Here is an 18,426-nt window from a genome sequence, read left to right on the forward strand (position 1 = left end):
GGTACAAGATTTGATCCTGACCAATGCCTGATTAGAGTTTGCACATTCTCCCTGTTTTTCCATGTGATTTCTCCCATGTCCCAAAAACATGCCGAGTATTTCCATCTGAAACTCACCAATGAATGGAGCTGTGGGCAGCAGCACTGACTCTACATGGTGCCCTATAGGGTGAGCAGTTGTACAGACCAACCACTTTGGGCATCTACTGTGGTGCGCAGTATTCTCAAGATAGGAGAAAATGGATCCCACACTGCGTGCCATGGTAGGGCTAGCCACTCGAGAGTGTAAATTAGGGCTGTAGGTGATTCAGTCATGTTGACTAATGTCGCCAAAATGGGCATGGGTAGTTACCAGTGATAAGTGGGTTGAGGACCCGGCCTACTCTGACCTACACCAGGGACCCTTGCTAATGGTGGGTGGAGTGTATGTGCCCCTATTGGCCAGTGTGTGCCTGCCATAAAGCCCAGCAGCCCTAGGTCAATAAGCTACGGGTCTATATTACAACATCAAAAAGACCAGCGTTCGAACGGCATAAAAATTGAAAATGCTGTACTTCGAACTTGCTTTTGCGGGGGGCTCACACCCCCTGCTAATTATATATACCAACTCCTAGATCGCACTACAGTGAGGAAAGGACACATTTTCCAATCTTCACTGCACTGCGATCTCACAAAAACACATCGATGAACGTCAGTTCGGGTATTAAAGCCATTCAATTTTCAGCCTCTTCAATTTTGTAATAGGAAACCATAAGCTACTGGCCAGCCTAGTTGCCCACCCTGGGTTACCTGGGATAACTCTGTTGAGCAAAAGCTGGACATACGACCAATCAACCTGCCTGACATGAACTGAGAATTTCTATGCTTAATGTAGGTTCACTGACAGGATGCAACTTGGAAATGGATGACATGATGATACGGAGGAGGCTGGACATCTTGTGTATCCAAGAGACAAGATGGAAGGGCAGTGCAGCAAAGCCACTTGCTTGGGATCCAGGCTCTACTACTCAGGAGGGGGACAGACTACAACTGGTGTAGGAATTGTGGTGAGAGAGAGGCTTCAGAAGGCAGTAAGGGATATCATCTGAATTAATGGCAGACTCATGGCAATCAAATTCTAGTATAAAGATAGAGCAGTATTCATAATCTCAGCCTATGCCTCACACTGGGGTTGTGATAGTGAAGAAAAGAGTGCATTCAGACAGCAGTTGCTGGCCCTACTGGATAAAACAAGACAACATAAATTGGTGTTGATAATGGGTGAATTGAATGCACATATCAGGACAGATAGAACAGGATATGAGGACTGCTTGGGTCCACATGGGTGAGGCAACAGGAATAAAGAAGTGAAAGCCATTCTAGACTTCTGTCTAGCAAATGGCTTGATAGAAGCCAACACATGGTTCAGAAAGAGAGACAGTCACAAATCACATACAAGAGTAGCTGACATGCAACTCAGGTAGACTTCCTCCTGGTAAGGAAAAGGCACTGGGGTAGAATCCATGATTGCAAAGTCTTCCCCAGTGAAACAGTTGGTTCACAGCATAAACCACTACTTGCCACAATCAGCTACGAGCAGTGATCAGACAAGGCTCTAAGGTCAACAGAGACCAGGCTGAAGACCTGAAAGTTTACTGGAGAGAAAGTACAACAGTTCAAGGAATTACTCAGGGCTCTAGTACCCCAAGAAGAGGAGGAAATGGGTGGAGTTAAGCAAGAATGGCAGCGCCTAAAAACAGCATTGGTTAGGACTACAGAAAAGATATGTGGCCAAGTCAGGTATGGAGGTAAGGTACATAAGAAAAGCTGGTGGTGGAATGCACAAGTCCAGGAAGTCATCAAAAGAAAGAATGCATACAGGAAGAAGTGAGAGCTAGAAAATACAGACCAGGCTAGGAAGGACTACTGGTTGGCTAACAAAGAAGCTAAGAAAAAAGTTGTAATACCAAAGAATAGGGCATCAGAGGGCACTCTACCAACTTCTGGAAACTGACTCAGTAAGTGGCACAAAGAAGCTATATCCAGTTGCAAGGTAAAGGCAGAAAAATAAAGAAGACTGCCAGACACCCCTCATAAGGGATGCCAGCAACAACCTGCTCGTCAGTCCACAGGACATCAAAGGCAGATAGAAGGAGTATTTCCAGCAGCTTCTGAATGACGGAAAATCCCGCAGAAGCTGTACTGCCCCAGAAACAGCCTACAATGAGAGAAGAAGAGGAGCCCACCCTATAAGAAGTAAGAACAGCACTAAGGAAATGAAGTCAGGGGAAGCAGCAGGCTCAGATGAGGTCACAGCAGATGTGATCAAGATGCTGATTGAGATAGGGGAGAAATGGCTCCTGAGGGTACTAACAGCAGTGTGGAGAGAAAGGCGTATCCCAGATGACTGGAGAATAAGCATACTTGTGCAAGTGCACAAGAACAAAGGGGACATCCACACCTGTGGGCAGTACAGAGGTATCAACCCCCTATCACACTGCATGAAAGTTCTGGAGAGGGTGACTGATAAACGGATACGCAGAGTAGTAGAATGTAAGATGGGAGATGAGCAGTTTGGATTCAGATCAGGATGCAGCACAACTGACCTGATGTTTGCAGTGAGACAGATACTTGAGGAGAAGCTAGAGATGAGGAGAGAGGCCAACTGGGCATTCCTAGACTTGGAGAAAGCATATGACAAGGTCCCAAGGAAGCTGATCTGGGCAGTGCTGCGGTGCTTTGAAGTCCCAGACATATTGGTAGAATTAGTGCAGGCTATGTGCAAGGACCCAATGTCTCAAGTATGAACAATGTTCAGCCTCTAACAGGGGTTCCCAGTGGGAATGGGTGAACACCAGGGTTCAGCGCTGAGCCCACTGCTGTTCATATTGGTGATGGACTACATTAGCAAACAGGTTGGAGAGGACAGATCAACAAAGTTGCTGTATGCAGACGGTGTGGCATTACAGGCAGACTCTGAGTTAGAACTTCAGCAAAGGATAGGAGAATGGAATGCAAAACTAAACTGAAGGCACATGGGATGAAACTAAGTACAGATAAGATGATGATAATGGCAGCAAACTATGGAAATCAGAAGAAGCTGAGAATAGTGATAGAAGGGAAAATAGTGGAACAGGTAAACAGCTTCAAGTATCTGGGTGGGGCGGTTGAGGAGAAGGGAAGTCTGAATGAAGAGGTCAAAGCTGGAATCAGAGGGCTGCAGCCAAGTGGCATAGAGTGTCAGGTGTAGTCTATGACAGAAGAATGCCAAAGAACCTGAAAAGTAAGGTGTACAAGAGAGTGGGGTGACCAGTACTACTGTATGGTACAGAAACCTGGGCAGTAAAGGCAGAACAGTTGAAGAAGGTAGAGGTGATGGAAAAGAAGTGTCTGAGAAGAGTGGTAGGATGCACACTGTGGGACAGACGAAGAAATGAGGACATAAAAGCAGAAGCCAAAGTAGCTCCAATTGCAGAAAAGATCAAAGAGAACAGATTATGGTGGTTTGGACACATGTAGAAAAGCAGAAGACAATCTGGTGAGGAAGATTTAGGACAGACAGAAAGAAGTAAGAGGAAATGAGGACATCCAGCAAAGAGGTGGATGAATTGTGGTGAAAGAAGATCTGCAACAGTCAGGCATGAGTGTTGAAGAAGGCAGAAGTATGGCACTGAATTGAGAGAACTGGTGATATTTAACACGATACCCCAACTCCATGTAGGAAAAAGTGGAAAAAAGGGGGCTGATGATAATGATGATGATGAGATATGTTTTGGAGAAAAGTCTATGACGATCATGTGGAACATAAAGAAGCTAAATGGATAGAAGAAGTAAAAGAAAGAATAAGAAGTTCAAATGTACAGGATATGAACTGGGATGAAGTAACAGCCACAGAGACTTGAACAAAGTAAAGAAAAGGTCCTAATTGGAAAACCTCCAGGCCCAGATGCAGTACCTAACTTCTGGCTAAAAATATTAACATCTTTACATGAAGACTTGGCCATGTAAGAACTATTTATATGTGCACCCCAAACAGGCATCAGCCTGGTTAACAACAGGAAAAACAATACTACTTAAGAGTGAACCTGCAAGCTATCTTAAAAACTACAGACCAATAAATTGTCTTCCGTCGATGTATAAACTATACACCGGAATTGATGCTGATGGTGAATATTGTCATTTAGAAGAAAACTCAATCATGGCAATAGAGCAAAAAGGTAATAAAAGAAAGTCGTATGGAACAAAGGATCATTTGCTGTTAAATAAAGTCATAATGGAGAACTATAAAAATGGGAAGAATTTAAGTATGGCACGGACAGACTACAAAAAGCATTTGACAGTATCCCACAAAAGAGGGCTTAAAAATGTATAAGATACACCCTGAATTGATTGATTACATTACAGTGACCATGAAACAGTGGCAGACCACTTTGGAGTTAAGCCGCGATAAAGGACAAATTATTATTACAGGGATAAAAATTCAAAGGAGAATATTCAAGGGTGACTCTCTGTCACCACTGCTCTTTTGCCTTGCTCTTAACCCATTAAGCTGTCTGCTTAACAGATTAGGTCATGGCTATAGTTTGTCTTCCAGAAAACAACAAAGTGTAAAGATTTCTCACTTTCTTTTTGTAGATGATTTAAAACTGTATAGTTCATCAGATGAGGAACTGAAAGCACAACTGCAAGTGGTCAAAATTTTTTCAGATGATGTAAGAATGTCATTTGGTCTTGATAAATGTGCAAAAGCAACCTTTAAAGCAGGAAAGCTGCAGCACCAAAACATCAGTTTGGGACACGAATGTGATATAAAAGAACACGAGCAAGAGAGAGTGTATAAATATTTGGGAACTGATGAAGGATCAACAATAAAACATGAACAAATGTGAATAAAACTTAGTAAGACATGTTTTAGAAGACATCTAGAAACAAAGTCCAAGCTATAAATCAATTTGCTCTTCCTGTCCTAACTTACAGTTTTGGAGTGACTGACTGGCCAAAAAATGTGTTGGATAGGTTGTATAGGAAAACAAGAAGGATGCTTCATGCTCATTGAATGATTAATAAAAATCAGTGTATACCAGAATTATATACTCCCTGTTTCTGAAGGAGGTATAGGCCTCCTCAAAATTGATTACATGTATAGCTCTGCAATTGTGGGACTTCATACATATCTGCTGATCTCTGAAGACCCAAATGTACTGAAAGTTTTGAAACATAAGGAGAATAAGTCTAAGAAGACTTCCCTGCTTAGTTTAGCAGAAGTATATTGACATCAAACAGAAGTGGAAACCAAACCAGAAGTAGATAAAAATCAGGCAGCAACTGAATGTGCCAAAAAACAAAAGAAAAAATATAAGGTGAAGGATCAGATGACAATGCAAGAAATGTGGAAAATGCATAAATATAGTTGCAAGTATAGAAAACTCTTGGAACAACCTCATGTTGATCAGGACTGAATGTGGGAATTGTTAAGGAGAGGTGAATTTATATGTGGGGAAATAGACAAATGTAGGTTTTGTAAAACAGAATTGGAAACAGTTGCATATCTTGCTGCTAGTTGTGATATACTAATGGCAGAAGGACTGTATAGTAAAAGGCATGATAATGTGGTAAGACTATTGCATTGGGGATTGTGTAAAGCTAATAATGAAGCAGGTGAAAAACACTGGAAACATAGCCATAAAGCATCATAGAAAATGATGAAGTTTATATCACATGGGATCATCCATTACCAACAGTTCAAAAAATACATGCGAAAAAAAAAACAGATATAGTAGTCTATGAAAAGAAGACAGAAGTAGCATTGATCATTGAAATTGCTACACCCAGTAACTACAGTGTCTTATGTACAGATTGACACAAAGTCATAAGATATCAGGATTTGTAGGCAGAAACTAGGGCAATGTGGAAGAAAGATACCCAGGCAGTTCCAGTAGTAGTAGAAATAACGGGTCATATAAAAAGGATTTACAATCATACTTAGATGTTACCAACACATGTAACTCTGTACAGATTATAGAAGGAGTCATTACTGGGCAGATTGCAGGTGCTGCAAAAAGCACTTCTGGCTAACATCAAACAGTGAAACAATATTAACTTCATGAACTTTTATCACCCTTTGACTTAGGAATAGGGTCCATTCCAGTCATGGTATTAGAATCCCAAAAGACTTGGGGAAATTAAAAAAGATAGGACTTGATCCTTTGATACTTTGTAAACCAGACAGAGATCAACTCTCAAGAGTTTATAGCAAGCAGAAAAGACAGAGAGTGCTTACAGGCAGACTGGGTAAGTCAAGAAAGACATACCTTTGATTATTGTACTGAGGAAATGCTGCAGTCTCTCAGGTTTGGTCATGTGCTTAGGAAGGTACATACCAAAGGGGTCATTATAGCTTATTATGGGACTGATAAAGGAGGAGTAGAGAAGGATTATAAGTCCCGTAGATCTGGAAGATATGTCGCCGGTGATTAGTCTAGTAAGGTGAAAGGATTTCCTAACAATAGTGGATAAATAAATTGTGATCAAAGGATAGTTTGTTGTCAATGAAAATGTCCGCATACCTAAAGGCTATCATCTTTAAAAGGAGAGCCACCTATGTGGCAGTTGCATGTGTGCCCAGTTTTCCCTAAGGACACAATGCTGCATTTCTTGGCATTAGGTTTTAGGCCGTTGTCCTGGCACCACATATTGGTACCTGTTAGTGTTTCCTGAAGAGTTTGGAAGCCTGATGGGGAATTAATGACAACTAAAAGTGTGCAGTCATCTGCAAAACATGGTAAGCCTTGACATCAGAGAAATAAATACTTAACAAAAGTGGTCCTAAAACAGATCCCTGGAGGACACATCTGACAACTACTCTTTTCAAAGAGAGCATTCCTGAAATACTATTAGAAAGTTTTATGTCAGTTAGCTAGTTTGCTATCCAGTGGATAACATAGGGGCTTTACATTTAGTTTGATTACCTTATTGAAAATGAGATCATTTGGGATGGTATCACTGATATTGGACAGGACCAGTTAGGCAGTGTAAACCAGTTTGCCTGAGTGCATCAAACATCAGTAACATGTATGAAGAAGCCTTCCAGGTAAAGGAGGCAGGATCTACCTTTAGCAAACACATACTGGCTTGGGCCAGGGCTTGCAGATTGGCTATATCCTTGTTAATAAGTTTTATAATGTTACATTCCATTGCTTTGCATATAAGGCTAGGGAGGCTTGTAGAGCTGTAGTTTCCTAGATCAGTAGTGGATACTACTTTGGGTTGTAGGATGACTACTTCAGTTTTCCAGTCCTCAGGCACAAATCCAGAGGAGAGACTGAGACTGAATATTCTTAATAGTGAGTCCTCCAGACAGTGACAAGAAGGCAGCCAAGTGCACTATCAGGACCCAATTTGGCCTTGGAAGAAGCATTCTGAACCTGCTTTGAAGTGGACACAGGAAATGCTGTGGGTATACTGATAAGCTGGGAAAAGTTAGGAGACAAAATAGGAGTAAAGTTAGAGCTGAATGTGTCTACTAATATACTGACTTGGCTATGTCCTTGGGGAAGAGCAAATGACAATGTTGTTTAGTATTATGTTTGAGCATTGCTGAGTAAGGTTTCTGACATAGCTGAAGAAGTATTTGTAGTTCTCCTTAACAGAGGTAGCAATTCTCAATTTTTACATACTTTTGGAGGATTTGATTTTGTTTTTGAATTCTCTGCTGATCTTCATGAGTTCATCTCTAAATGATGGGGTATTAAATTTGCTTTTATGGACTATAAGTTTCTTCAGTTCTTGTATAGCTTGTTTATATTAGGGTTTTCCACTATAGAGGTTTATTCTGGAATTTGGCATTATATTTGTGCCTTAGTGGGGCAGATGCCTTCCTTGACCCATGCTTTGATCTGGGCACAGAAATTATTCACGGATGTGGCAGTAGGGCTCCTATTACTTGATCAAATGCTAGAAATAGTGAACGCTCATTTGTCGAACCCAAATGCATGAAACCACAGACTATCGAAGGAACGGATCAGTGAATTTGTACGCAGGGAAAACATTCGCTGGGCCGTTCTCTGGATTTTGCTGTTTTCTTCACTGTGGTATATTCGGAGTTGGTATATTTAATGTGAGGGGGATGTGGGAAGCACAGCCCTCCACATCGGGGTGTGGGGGGGGGGGCAAAGTAAACTGGACCACTTAATGTTGCCTGTACATTTACCATTACAGTTACCAAAATGGTGGTCAGATTTGACCAGTGACATGGTAACTGTAGGCGTTGGGCATAGGGTGACAATATTAGTGCTTACTTATTTGAAGTAATGTAGGTTTCCTAGTTAATGGAGAGATAGTTGAAGTCTCCCAAAAGCATAGTGCTAGCTTCACTCAGGAGGGATGTTAGTTTATTTAGATATACCTCATGGGCAGTAAATGACATGGAAGGGGTTTGAAAGCTGGTTATGAAATGGTATGGAGTTCTATTTACTGTGAAAAGGATCTGGAGTTGTCTTCCAGAAACTCGAATGAAAGGATGCTATGAAGGGTACCATAACAAAGGACACTTTGTAACCTGCAAAGCATTTGAGATGTTGCTGTGCATGCTCAGGGGCTGGCCAATAATAACAATGGAGGATGGCTACTCCATGACATAACTCATACTAAGTGCCATGTAACATTCTCCTGTTACGTGGATAATCATGTGCTTTGTATTGCTACTATTCCTTTTCATTGGTCAATGGCCAGTTTATTTTGAGGTGTTTCTTTTCTAATATTCACAGTTCTCAGGCAATACAGCTCATGAAGTGAGTTGCACAGGCACTTGTTGGCTGGGGATCTCTAGGTAAACCTACACTAAGGTTGTTTTTCATCTGATTTAGTAAACCATTCTGTGTCCTCTCTCTCACAGGTATAGCCATTAATTTTCCCTTAGGAAAATGTAGCTTTGGATAAACTGTATCCATACCTCTCAACCTCATAACACAAGAAATCTGGCAAAACAAATGGGGAGACAAAGGCCCCAAAATAGGTAAAATGTTAAATATTAATCTTAAAACTTAGAAAGTTGTGTTTTGTGTAAGTATAGATTTTCTGAATGATATGAAGTCTGAAATTCAAATGTCTGTCATTACTAAGTGGCATCAGTCCTCCTTGTTTTGCCACAAATCCACAAATTTTATAAGGAACAGATCACAAATATGAGACCAAAATCTGGACATTCTCTGAAAATCTGGACAGTTAAGAGATGTGACTGCACAACTTGAACATGATTGCACGAATGCCACTTCCAGAACACAGGCCACCACACCATTAAGCAATAGATGTTGTGCTATATATCAGCTGAGGGCAACAGATGATTTGCCGTGTGTCAGCTGAGGGTAATAGATAATGTACTGTGTACCTGATGAGCTTCAGCTAACGAATATATATTTTTTCATTCTTCTCTCTCCAGAATTCTTTAATAAAAAAGTTGAGATGTATAATATAGATGAGCACACACACACAACACGTGGGTGTGGGCGTCTATGTGCGTGTGTGTGTGTGTGTGCATATATATATATATATGTGTGTGTGTGTGTGTGTGTGTGTATACGTTATATATTTATTATAGTTATACAGTATACAACATATTTATATACACACACATGCTATATACATATATATGTATACAAATACATATATATTTATATATATATATATATATATATATATATATACACACACACGATTACAGTGCTAACAGTGCATTATATTTTCACTACTTTCTTCTTCCATAAATGGGTCTAGCTATAAAGGTAAAAGCCAGTACATTTTTCTGATGCAAGAAATGAAAATGTTTTGGTGTCAGTCTGTACCATTTCTTCAAATAGGTGGAACTGCATTACATAGCGTCCAAGAAGTAATGGCCAGCAGCTCCAAAAGTTGTAAGACTTAATGCTTATTTAACTGCAGTGAAGCCATGGGGAAAACTCAAAATGAGCGGCGTTATGCTTCTCGTGAAAGCGCCCCTACCCCCTCGGCTCGCCATGACGACCTTAGGACTTGGGGTGCGTCGCCTTTACGGAACCGTGCTGCAGGCGGAGCTCTCGTGCTCCATCCGCTACTTCTGGAATGCCTTGGCAACGAGTAGGCTGTCAAAACTGGTGGAGGCGCATCACCACACCGCTGAAGGATCCACGTCGCAGAGAGCTAATCTGAGGAGCTGACCTTCCATCGGAAAGCATAATAAAACAAATATCAACGACTGAAGGCGAAGGAATTTCGGGACGGTCAGTATGTGGCAACCAGCCAGCGATCGATTGCAGGTATGGGATTGAAGGGGCTGCAAGCGTTTCAGTCATGCAGTAATACATATATGTGTATCCTTTGCCAGGTAGACAGTAACGGTTAGATGATGTTTGCAGTTTGTCAGAAACGCCCGTCGTGTACATTGAGCCCTCTGCTATAATGTACAGTCTTTGTAGCACTATATTATTTTAACTGTGTATGTTGTTTCACGCAATGCATTATCCAGATGTTAATCTTCCAAATTCCAGATGTTTTGTGTATGACGTTCATTACACTGGACTTGCTGAACATAAATACGCTGCAGTTTCGGCTGACTGCATCTTTCGTAGCCGTCCCTTTCTTTTCCAGACTTGATACACAGCGACTGTATCCATTTGTGTACACTGAATTCAAACCCGAACTTCAGTTATAGATGTGACTTGCAAAGTGCAAGCTGCCTGCACTGACGTGGGTCTGTATCACAGGATCTAAACTGTTTTTCCTTGTGGTACAGTGTTGTGAAGGTACATATTTAGTTTGGCAGTGAGGTTTAAAAATACAGAGTATTACTGTTTGTTTGTCTGATAAATGAAACACAGCTTGCTGTTCTAAAGCAGAATATCCATTTTATCTGGAGAAAGAGTGTTTACATCCACATCTGTTAGCAAGATGTCTGTGTTGCCAGGAAAACGAGTAGTCTTCAAAGCTACAGATTTTGGCGGTCGTACTCCCTCACCATAGTTCTGCATTGCTTAAAAGTGATTTAAATTCCTCACTTTCATACATCTGGTTCCGAAAAGTGACTAGTCAGTGGTGCAAAGGTTTAGTGTGTGTGTGTGTGTGTGTGTGTGTGTGAGAGAGAGAGAGAGAGAGAGAGTTCCCTTTCTGCAGTCTTGGCTGCTTAAGTTTCTTTACTCAGTAAGGAAGACAACTGCCAAATAATTTTAGACAGCACTACTACCAGTTGACAACGTTGGAAATGTCCCAAGCATTCATAGTAAAGTGAGGACTTTTTTGACATTTTTCTTGTGTGGTTTTTATCTGTGGCCCTTTAAGAAGTTATAAATGGGTACACAGCATAGTGAAGGGGAAATGTTTAGCCAGCAAGGTGTTGATGAATCAAATGTTTATATACTGGTAAAATGCCATCCTCTGTTTATTGAAGTCTTAGCAAGTAACAAGCCAAGAGACATTCTGCAGTAGCAAGAGGAAATGTTACATGAGACATTGAATGTTTTCATAAAACTGTCAGTAACCACCAGCTGAATCAGAAGTGTGGGTCAGACATTTGTAAGCAGTCTCATATATGCAAGTGTTAAGACTGTGTGTGTGTGTGTGTGTGTGTGTGTGTGATATGTCTGTGTATTAATCTATAAGGAAAACTGGATGGCTTTATGGGAAACAGAAAATGCGACTTTAATATCACGTATGATCGGAAAGATGCTTGACCATGTATTTTTTTTAATTGTCTGTGTTATGTGTAATCTTGTTGTATATGAATGTTGTATGTTGCATAAGCTTGATATTGTAGTAGTGCATTTATTTGTGATTTATTTATGTAGCAGAATATTTACAGGCATGAGCTTTTCCTTGTGGAAAGAAACTGGGAAGCAAATGACTGCTGAAATCTGTAATAATGCATTGCCTTCTGCAAAAGTGGAATATAGAAGTTCATCAGATCCAAGGCAGTACATGCAAACATATGTTGTAACAATTTAAGTGCAAAGGCAGACGAATCTGCAACATGGGTTCATAGCTGTTGATATTTCCCCAGAAGGATAATAGAATAAGTTAAAGATCAATATGCCTGTAAGATTGTCTAACATAACTTGTTAAGGGCCAACACCGATTATTTTTTACTTACATGTATTTTTGGATAATGCAACAGACTATGTAAAAAATCAGAGAAAATGGGAAAGTTATTTTAACAATAAAGCTGTAAAATTTTCCAGGTAATGTATGGCTTGGGGAATGATAACAGTGGTTTAATAAAGAATCTGCAGAATTTTGCAGTTATTAAACAATTCTTTTTTTCAGGATTTATGTATGTACATCTGTCTGTAATGAGACACGAGGTTGCACCCTGATATTAGCAGGCCTTTGAATATGTGTAACTGTTGACATTCATGCAAGGACTTCAGAATCAAGGCCATTTTACTAAATGGTTATGTAGTATGCAGGGAAAACATATGCATTCATGCGCTTTAGCTCTCTCTCTCTCTATATATATATATATAGTCAAATGTATAACCAGTATATATCACAACTAAGTTGTTCTTGTCCTGGCTTTCCATGGCAATCCAGCAAACTTTTAGTAGAATTTTATGATAATATGCTAACAGCAATAATAATAATAACAATAATAATGCATAATGTTTTGTACATGTTATGATAATGGAAAGGAGACAGAAATTGTTAATGTTTTTGTGACTGAAATGTAGACAGCTTTGAGTTCTAGTATGTGCCTCTGTATAAAATCCCTTGCCACAAGTTTCTCACTCAAGTCACTGTTTTCAGTCTACCAGAGACAAGTGAAAACATTTTGCATTTTAGTGTTCATATTTTAAATTTTGTGTGTGTGTGTATCTGTGTATGGATATATATGTTCTATGTTAGGGTTGATTTTTTACATTTTGCACACATACATCTTAGTAGCCTAGCCTCTATTCTTACTTAACTTTGCTCAGACTATTAAATTATCATCTTCCCATCCTGTTCAGTTTATAGTAGTGCCCCTGGATATTAAGTGTTGTCTAAATGTTTTATATTTAGTTATTTATGTATGTTTCTTTTAATCAGACTACCTAATTAGTGCAAGGTCCATTTTCAGTGAAAGCCCATGTAATAGACCTACTAGTTTGAGATACTGCATACATACAAGTGCAGTACAATGCAATGTAGTAGATATAGCATACATGCAGCACTTCGAAGATAAAGGAAGTTGTGGACAAAACAGAACAGAATATTTTCAAATTAGCCTAATATTATTGAGGGGGGGGGTGTGCAATATGAAAACATTCTATATTCTAACTGTTTGTGCCACTGTCATAAGAGGTAATAATGATTGCAGTTTAAAACCTCTGGGTGTGAGTAATAGCATGAGGATCGCATGGGAAAGGAATTAATGTTTAGAGTGTGATACAGGAGTTAGCAGAAGGACTGCAGGCAGCATGAGTACAGGCACTGGCTGGAAGACATGTGGGTCTGTGGATGAGTTAAGTGATAACACGGAGGAGGAAAATGTGTCTCTTCAAACTGAAGAAGCCACGTGATTGTACCGAAGTTGATGCTAGGTGGAGAGTCCTGAATAGTGATCATATCTTTAACTCTCTGGGGTTTAAAAGGTGCTTCCTTCAATGTTGAATGTTACTATATTTGTTAGCTATATTTTTATTGATATATTTTCACAATAACCATTTTCATCTACAGTGATGCATTATAGTTTTTACAACTTCACATATGCATGATACCACTCACAAGCATAAAAAATACAAAGGTAGTTTATTTATACCACAGTGTTTATTTGCATCCTGTCAAGAATGAGATGGCATAATTCCCGTAGTCAAAATGTTTAATAAGTCTGTTCAAGCACTCACAACTATTTCACCTGCTATCTTCCAGAGAAACAAAATATTAATATGTCTTTTTCCTCTCTTTTATCTTTAAAAACTTTTACATGTCCTTGTAGTAAGTCCAATGGTAGCTGGTGACTTCAAAGTGTGTGTGTGTGTGTGTGTGTGGGGGGGGGCTGCAAGAAGCAACTGAAGGGGTGGGAATAATTGAATTGTGGTGAGGCTATATTATGTCAGGTCAATGTCACTTTACCTGTGGTCACACAACAGATAGGAGTCAGTCAGTCACATTTTATTTATTTATTTATTTATTTTACATTTGTTGACCGGGATAGTCCGACTGGATACATGTCCTTTTTCAGCGGAGGCCCGGGGAGAAAAGCTCCACAGCAATAACAATATACACATAGTTTTACAAAATACATATTTGAGAGTGGAGAGACAGATGCAGAGACAAAACAATATGCAAGTAGGTTTACAGATCTATGGAAGAGATGTAGAGACAGCTGTTAATTCACATTATTTAGTTTTCATTGGATGAGATATGATTAACAACTAGGCAAATAAGGGTCTACACAGTTATACTAAGATACAGTAAAGCAGCGATAGATTTTAATACACTCTGGTACAACATCGCAGCCATTATAACATATCAAGGATGGGTGAAGGATCAAAGAATACTGCAGCAGAACCAGGAGGATTAGTGGTCAGCTAAGTAGTGATTGGATACAAGGCGCCAGGAGGCCCAGATTAGTACTAGTGAGGTAGGATAAGTGGTCGCTCAGGAAGAAACTAATCAGATTTTACACATGAACATAGCCATTGTGCCTTTAAGAATTGAGTTAGATTTTGTTTGAATTGAGAAGGGGAGGTGGAAGGTCTAAGGTTGTTAGGGAGGGAGTTCCAAATCTTACCTATAGAGTTGGCGAAGAGAGCATCACCTCCCCTATTATAGGATTTGATGGTTTGTATCAAATGTTTGTTAGAGGAACGAAGACTGCTTAGGTTAGAGTAGGGGGTCAATAGGTTATTGAGTGAGGGAGTTTTATCAGGTTCCTTAATAATTTTAAATGCTTCAGTGAGTTGGTTCAGTTTGAGGAGATTGGGTAATTCTAACCAGCCAAGTGTTTTTAGGTTAAGGCAATGATGTGTTCTATAAGGAAGTCCAGTTATAAATCTGGCAATATGATTATAGGTCACAGAGAGTTTATTGATGTCGGATTTGTGAAGAGAATAAAATACAGGAGAGGCATACAGTAGAGTGGAGAGGAGGTGTGTACGTGCAATGGTTAGTTTAGCGTTGGGGTTAGAAAGTTCTTAATTCTATACAAGGATCCAAGTTTCTTATTTACGGTCTTAATTGTCTGGCTGATGTGCAGATTAAATCTAAGCTTGTCGTCAATGGTGACCCCTAGTAGTTTAGTACTGGTGTCAGGCTCAATAATGGTACCATTACTAGATTGGACGGAGAAGGTAGTATTGTTGGGATTTGAAGTGGAGGCAGAGGTAGGAAAGAATAGTAGTAGCTTAGTTTTTTTTGGATTTAGGATGAGATTCCTCACTGTGAGCCATTTTTCTATCGTAGTAAAGCAGTGTTGGGTTGTAACTTGTAAATCGGAGAGAGAGATATCTGAGCAAATAAGGGTGGAATCATCCGTATTGGATGCAGGTAGCTTTAGGGATAACTGTGTGAAGTTCATTAATAAACACGGAAAAGAGTAAAGGCCCTAGTATGGCTCCTTGCGGGACTCCTATGGTGTTGGGTAGCAGGTGAGAGAGCTTGTTTTGCCATTGGACTGCTTGTTGCCTACCAGAGAGATAAGCAGAGAACCAATTGAGAGATGAATAGTCAAAGTCTAAGGTTTCTAGCGTATGGAGTAGTAGCTGATGATTGACCATGTCAAAGGCTTTTGACAGGTCGAGAAAAAGGGCAGACAATATTTTTTTGTTGTTACGATTTTTATTGAGTGAATCGGTGAAAGAAAGGAGGGCAGTAGTCGTACTATGGTGGGGTCTGAAGCCATGTTGCGATTTAGTCAGTAGATTATTTAGGGTGAGGTAGTGAAGAAATTGCTTATGAACACATCGCTCCATAATTTTGGCTAGAGGAGACAATATTGCTATTGGTCTGTAGTTAGATGGTTCAGTGGAAGGGCCACCCTTATGGAGTGGTATGACATAGGAAATTTTCCAAATGGAGGGGATAGTGGCTTCAGTGATAGTTCTATTAATCAGGATAGAGATAGGATAGGCTATGGCATCTGCTGCAATTTGCAGATATTCAGCTGGAAGTCGGTCCGCTGAGAGAGTGGTTGGTTTGAGTTTCTTCAGTAAGGTTCGAATGTAGGAGGTGGGTATATGTTGTAATTTAAAGGAAGGGACTGATTTATCAGTAGTATTTGTAGAGGGGGGGGTAGTTGACTGGCTAATGCTTGAATCGTCTCAGTAAAGAAGGAGTTAAAGGTATTGGCAACGACTTCTGGGTTTTTACCAATAAGTGATTCGGGGGTGGGCGTGGATAATTTCCCTGGATGGAGGAGATTGTTTAAGCCTGCCCAGAACTTCTTAGGGTTGTTCTGGTGCTTTTCTTGGAGGTGACAGAAATAATTCTTTTTGTCCAGTGTGCTAGCTTTTTGTTTCATTTCTGAGCTGTAGGAATTTAATCCGATCTAGGGGTGCCTTAGTAGCTCTCCATATATCCCAGGCTTTATCCCTAAGTTTAATTTTGGATTTAGTTTCCCTAGTTAGCCAGGGGGCTATCCGCACCTTGGTTCTAGTAAGCCGATTAGGTGCATGATTGTCCAGGATGCTTAGGAATGTGTCATTAAAGAATGTCACACTCTCATCAAGGGATAGGGTTTTTAGCTTAGACCAATTACAGGATTTGAGTTCAGCAACAAATTTCATAGGTTCGAATTTCTTCTTGTTTCTTACTAGTCTATGTATGGGTTGGTTTTTGGTGGTAAATTTATGTTTTATTATGAAGGTGATAAGATGATCACTAAGATCATTAGGAAGTGTCCCAGTAGTATATTTATTTTCGTAAGCGTTAGTAAGGATCCAGTCGAGGATACTCTCATTTTGGTGGGCATTTCCTATTCTAGTTGTGGAGTCTATATTCTGGGAGAAGCCGTGCAGGTTAATAGTCATGGGATTGGTCGGTGCAGAACATTGTGTCCAATCAATGTTGACATCACCCAGAACAATGGTTTCTTGAGGGTAATTAATAGCTAGCCAGCTTACTGTTTGTTCCATAGTTTCTAGGTTGTTCCCAGGCGGGATATAAATTACAAAAAGATTGATACTTTTTTGGTTATTTAAGCATAGTTTTAAGGCTATTGACTCTGCATTGGTAATCTTAGGAGGTTGGTTAGGATGCATTATGATATTGAGTGTGTTTCTATACAATACAGCTATGCCGCCTCCCTTTTTTTTTACACGATCTACCCTTAGGATGTTATATCCTGGTGGGAGAATTTCTTCATCTTTGGTGGCTGAATTAAGCCATGTCTCCGATAGACACATAATATCAGGGAGGTAGGTGGCTAGCATGGTATGTAGGTTATGAAGCTTATTATTGATGCTTCTTAGGTTAAGATGGAGGACAAGAAGGGAGTTGGCTGACCTTTGGGCTAACATTGATGTGACAGAATTGGGGTTTGAGGCTGGCCCTGGGTTAGGGTGTATGTCCCCATCTTTGGTAATAGATTTTTTCAGTTGGTCCAGGAGTCTTAGAAGCTTATATATTAACTTTTGACCATGTCTTGTTGTTGATACCTTTGGGTGTGATTGAGTGAGGTGTAGGCTTTGTATGCCTAGCGTTCTAGTTGGGTAGTAGAGGGGGGTAAGTTCTTTAGGGTAAAGAGTTAAGGGAATACATGTTTGGCCCTTTGGATAGTGGAATCCTATGTGTTTTGGTTTTCATAACTAGATAATAAGTAGGAGATGATAATAATTGGGAATAGAAAAGGGATGATTAGATTCTTTACTTTTGGCATTTTAATGAGGAGTAGTAGTAAGATGCGATAGTTAAGCTAGGGTTTTAATTGCCTAGTGCTAGTTGGTTATAGTGACTATAGGAAGACTAAGACAGGGGAAGGCAATAGGCTTGTCTATGGGGATGATGAGAGAGGAAGTAATTAGTGGGTGGACTAGCGTGATTGGTTCTGAGGTAAGTGGGGTGTGGTTATTTTGAGCTAATAAATGTAGGGATAGTGGGGGCGGGTGGGATAAGGGGGCAGGGTGGGGAGCGAAGCAAGCCCGAGCGAAGCGAGGGCGAAGCGGAGCGGGGCTACACAACTCAGGAGATTACACAACTCAGGAGATTTCTTGGTCCTAAAGATCAACCACTACAGGTACATGCAAGAGATTTAGAGGTAAAAAAGCCAAACTTACACTCTAGTCTCACAATGATGTTTTAACTTAATTAGCTTAGAGCTGGGTTTTAATGTGGGTATTATTTAGCAGGAAGGTTTCAGCTATGTATTATACTGTTGGTTGCCAGCCCAAGCTGTCCTGAGGTATTGAAGTTACATAGACAAGTTAGAAATTGCGTATATAATAACCTACAGATTTCTTTGTAGAGGGGTTGGTAGCTGTAGCCTGTTAGTGCAATCGCACTGTGT

The 18,426-nt window shown here is 40.1% G+C and overlaps 1 protein-coding gene across 2 annotated transcripts in view; it reads left to right on the forward strand.

Moving 5' to 3' along the window:
* The first annotated feature begins 10,000 nt into the window (after positions 1-10,000).
* Positions 10,001-18,426, forward strand: part of PID1 (phosphotyrosine interaction domain containing 1) — a 523,618-nt gene continuing 515,192 nt past the window's right edge. Inside the window, exon 1 of one of the 2 annotated variants that reach the window (XM_044070416.1) lies at positions 10,001-10,267. In XM_044070416.1, the coding sequence (XP_043926351.1) occupies positions 10,238-10,267 (30 nt within the window). In that variant the 5' untranslated portion in view covers positions 10,001-10,237. The remainder of the gene's footprint in view (positions 10,268-18,426) is intronic. The other variant, XM_044070413.1, reaches the window with a different exon arrangement.

This window comes from Protopterus annectens, chromosome 4.part1 (genome assembly GCF_019279795.1).
Source record: "Protopterus annectens isolate FY-2018-M chromosome 4.part1, PAN1.0, whole genome shotgun sequence".
NCBI classification, from domain to species: domain Eukaryota; kingdom Metazoa; phylum Chordata; order Ceratodontiformes; family Protopteridae; genus Protopterus; species Protopterus annectens.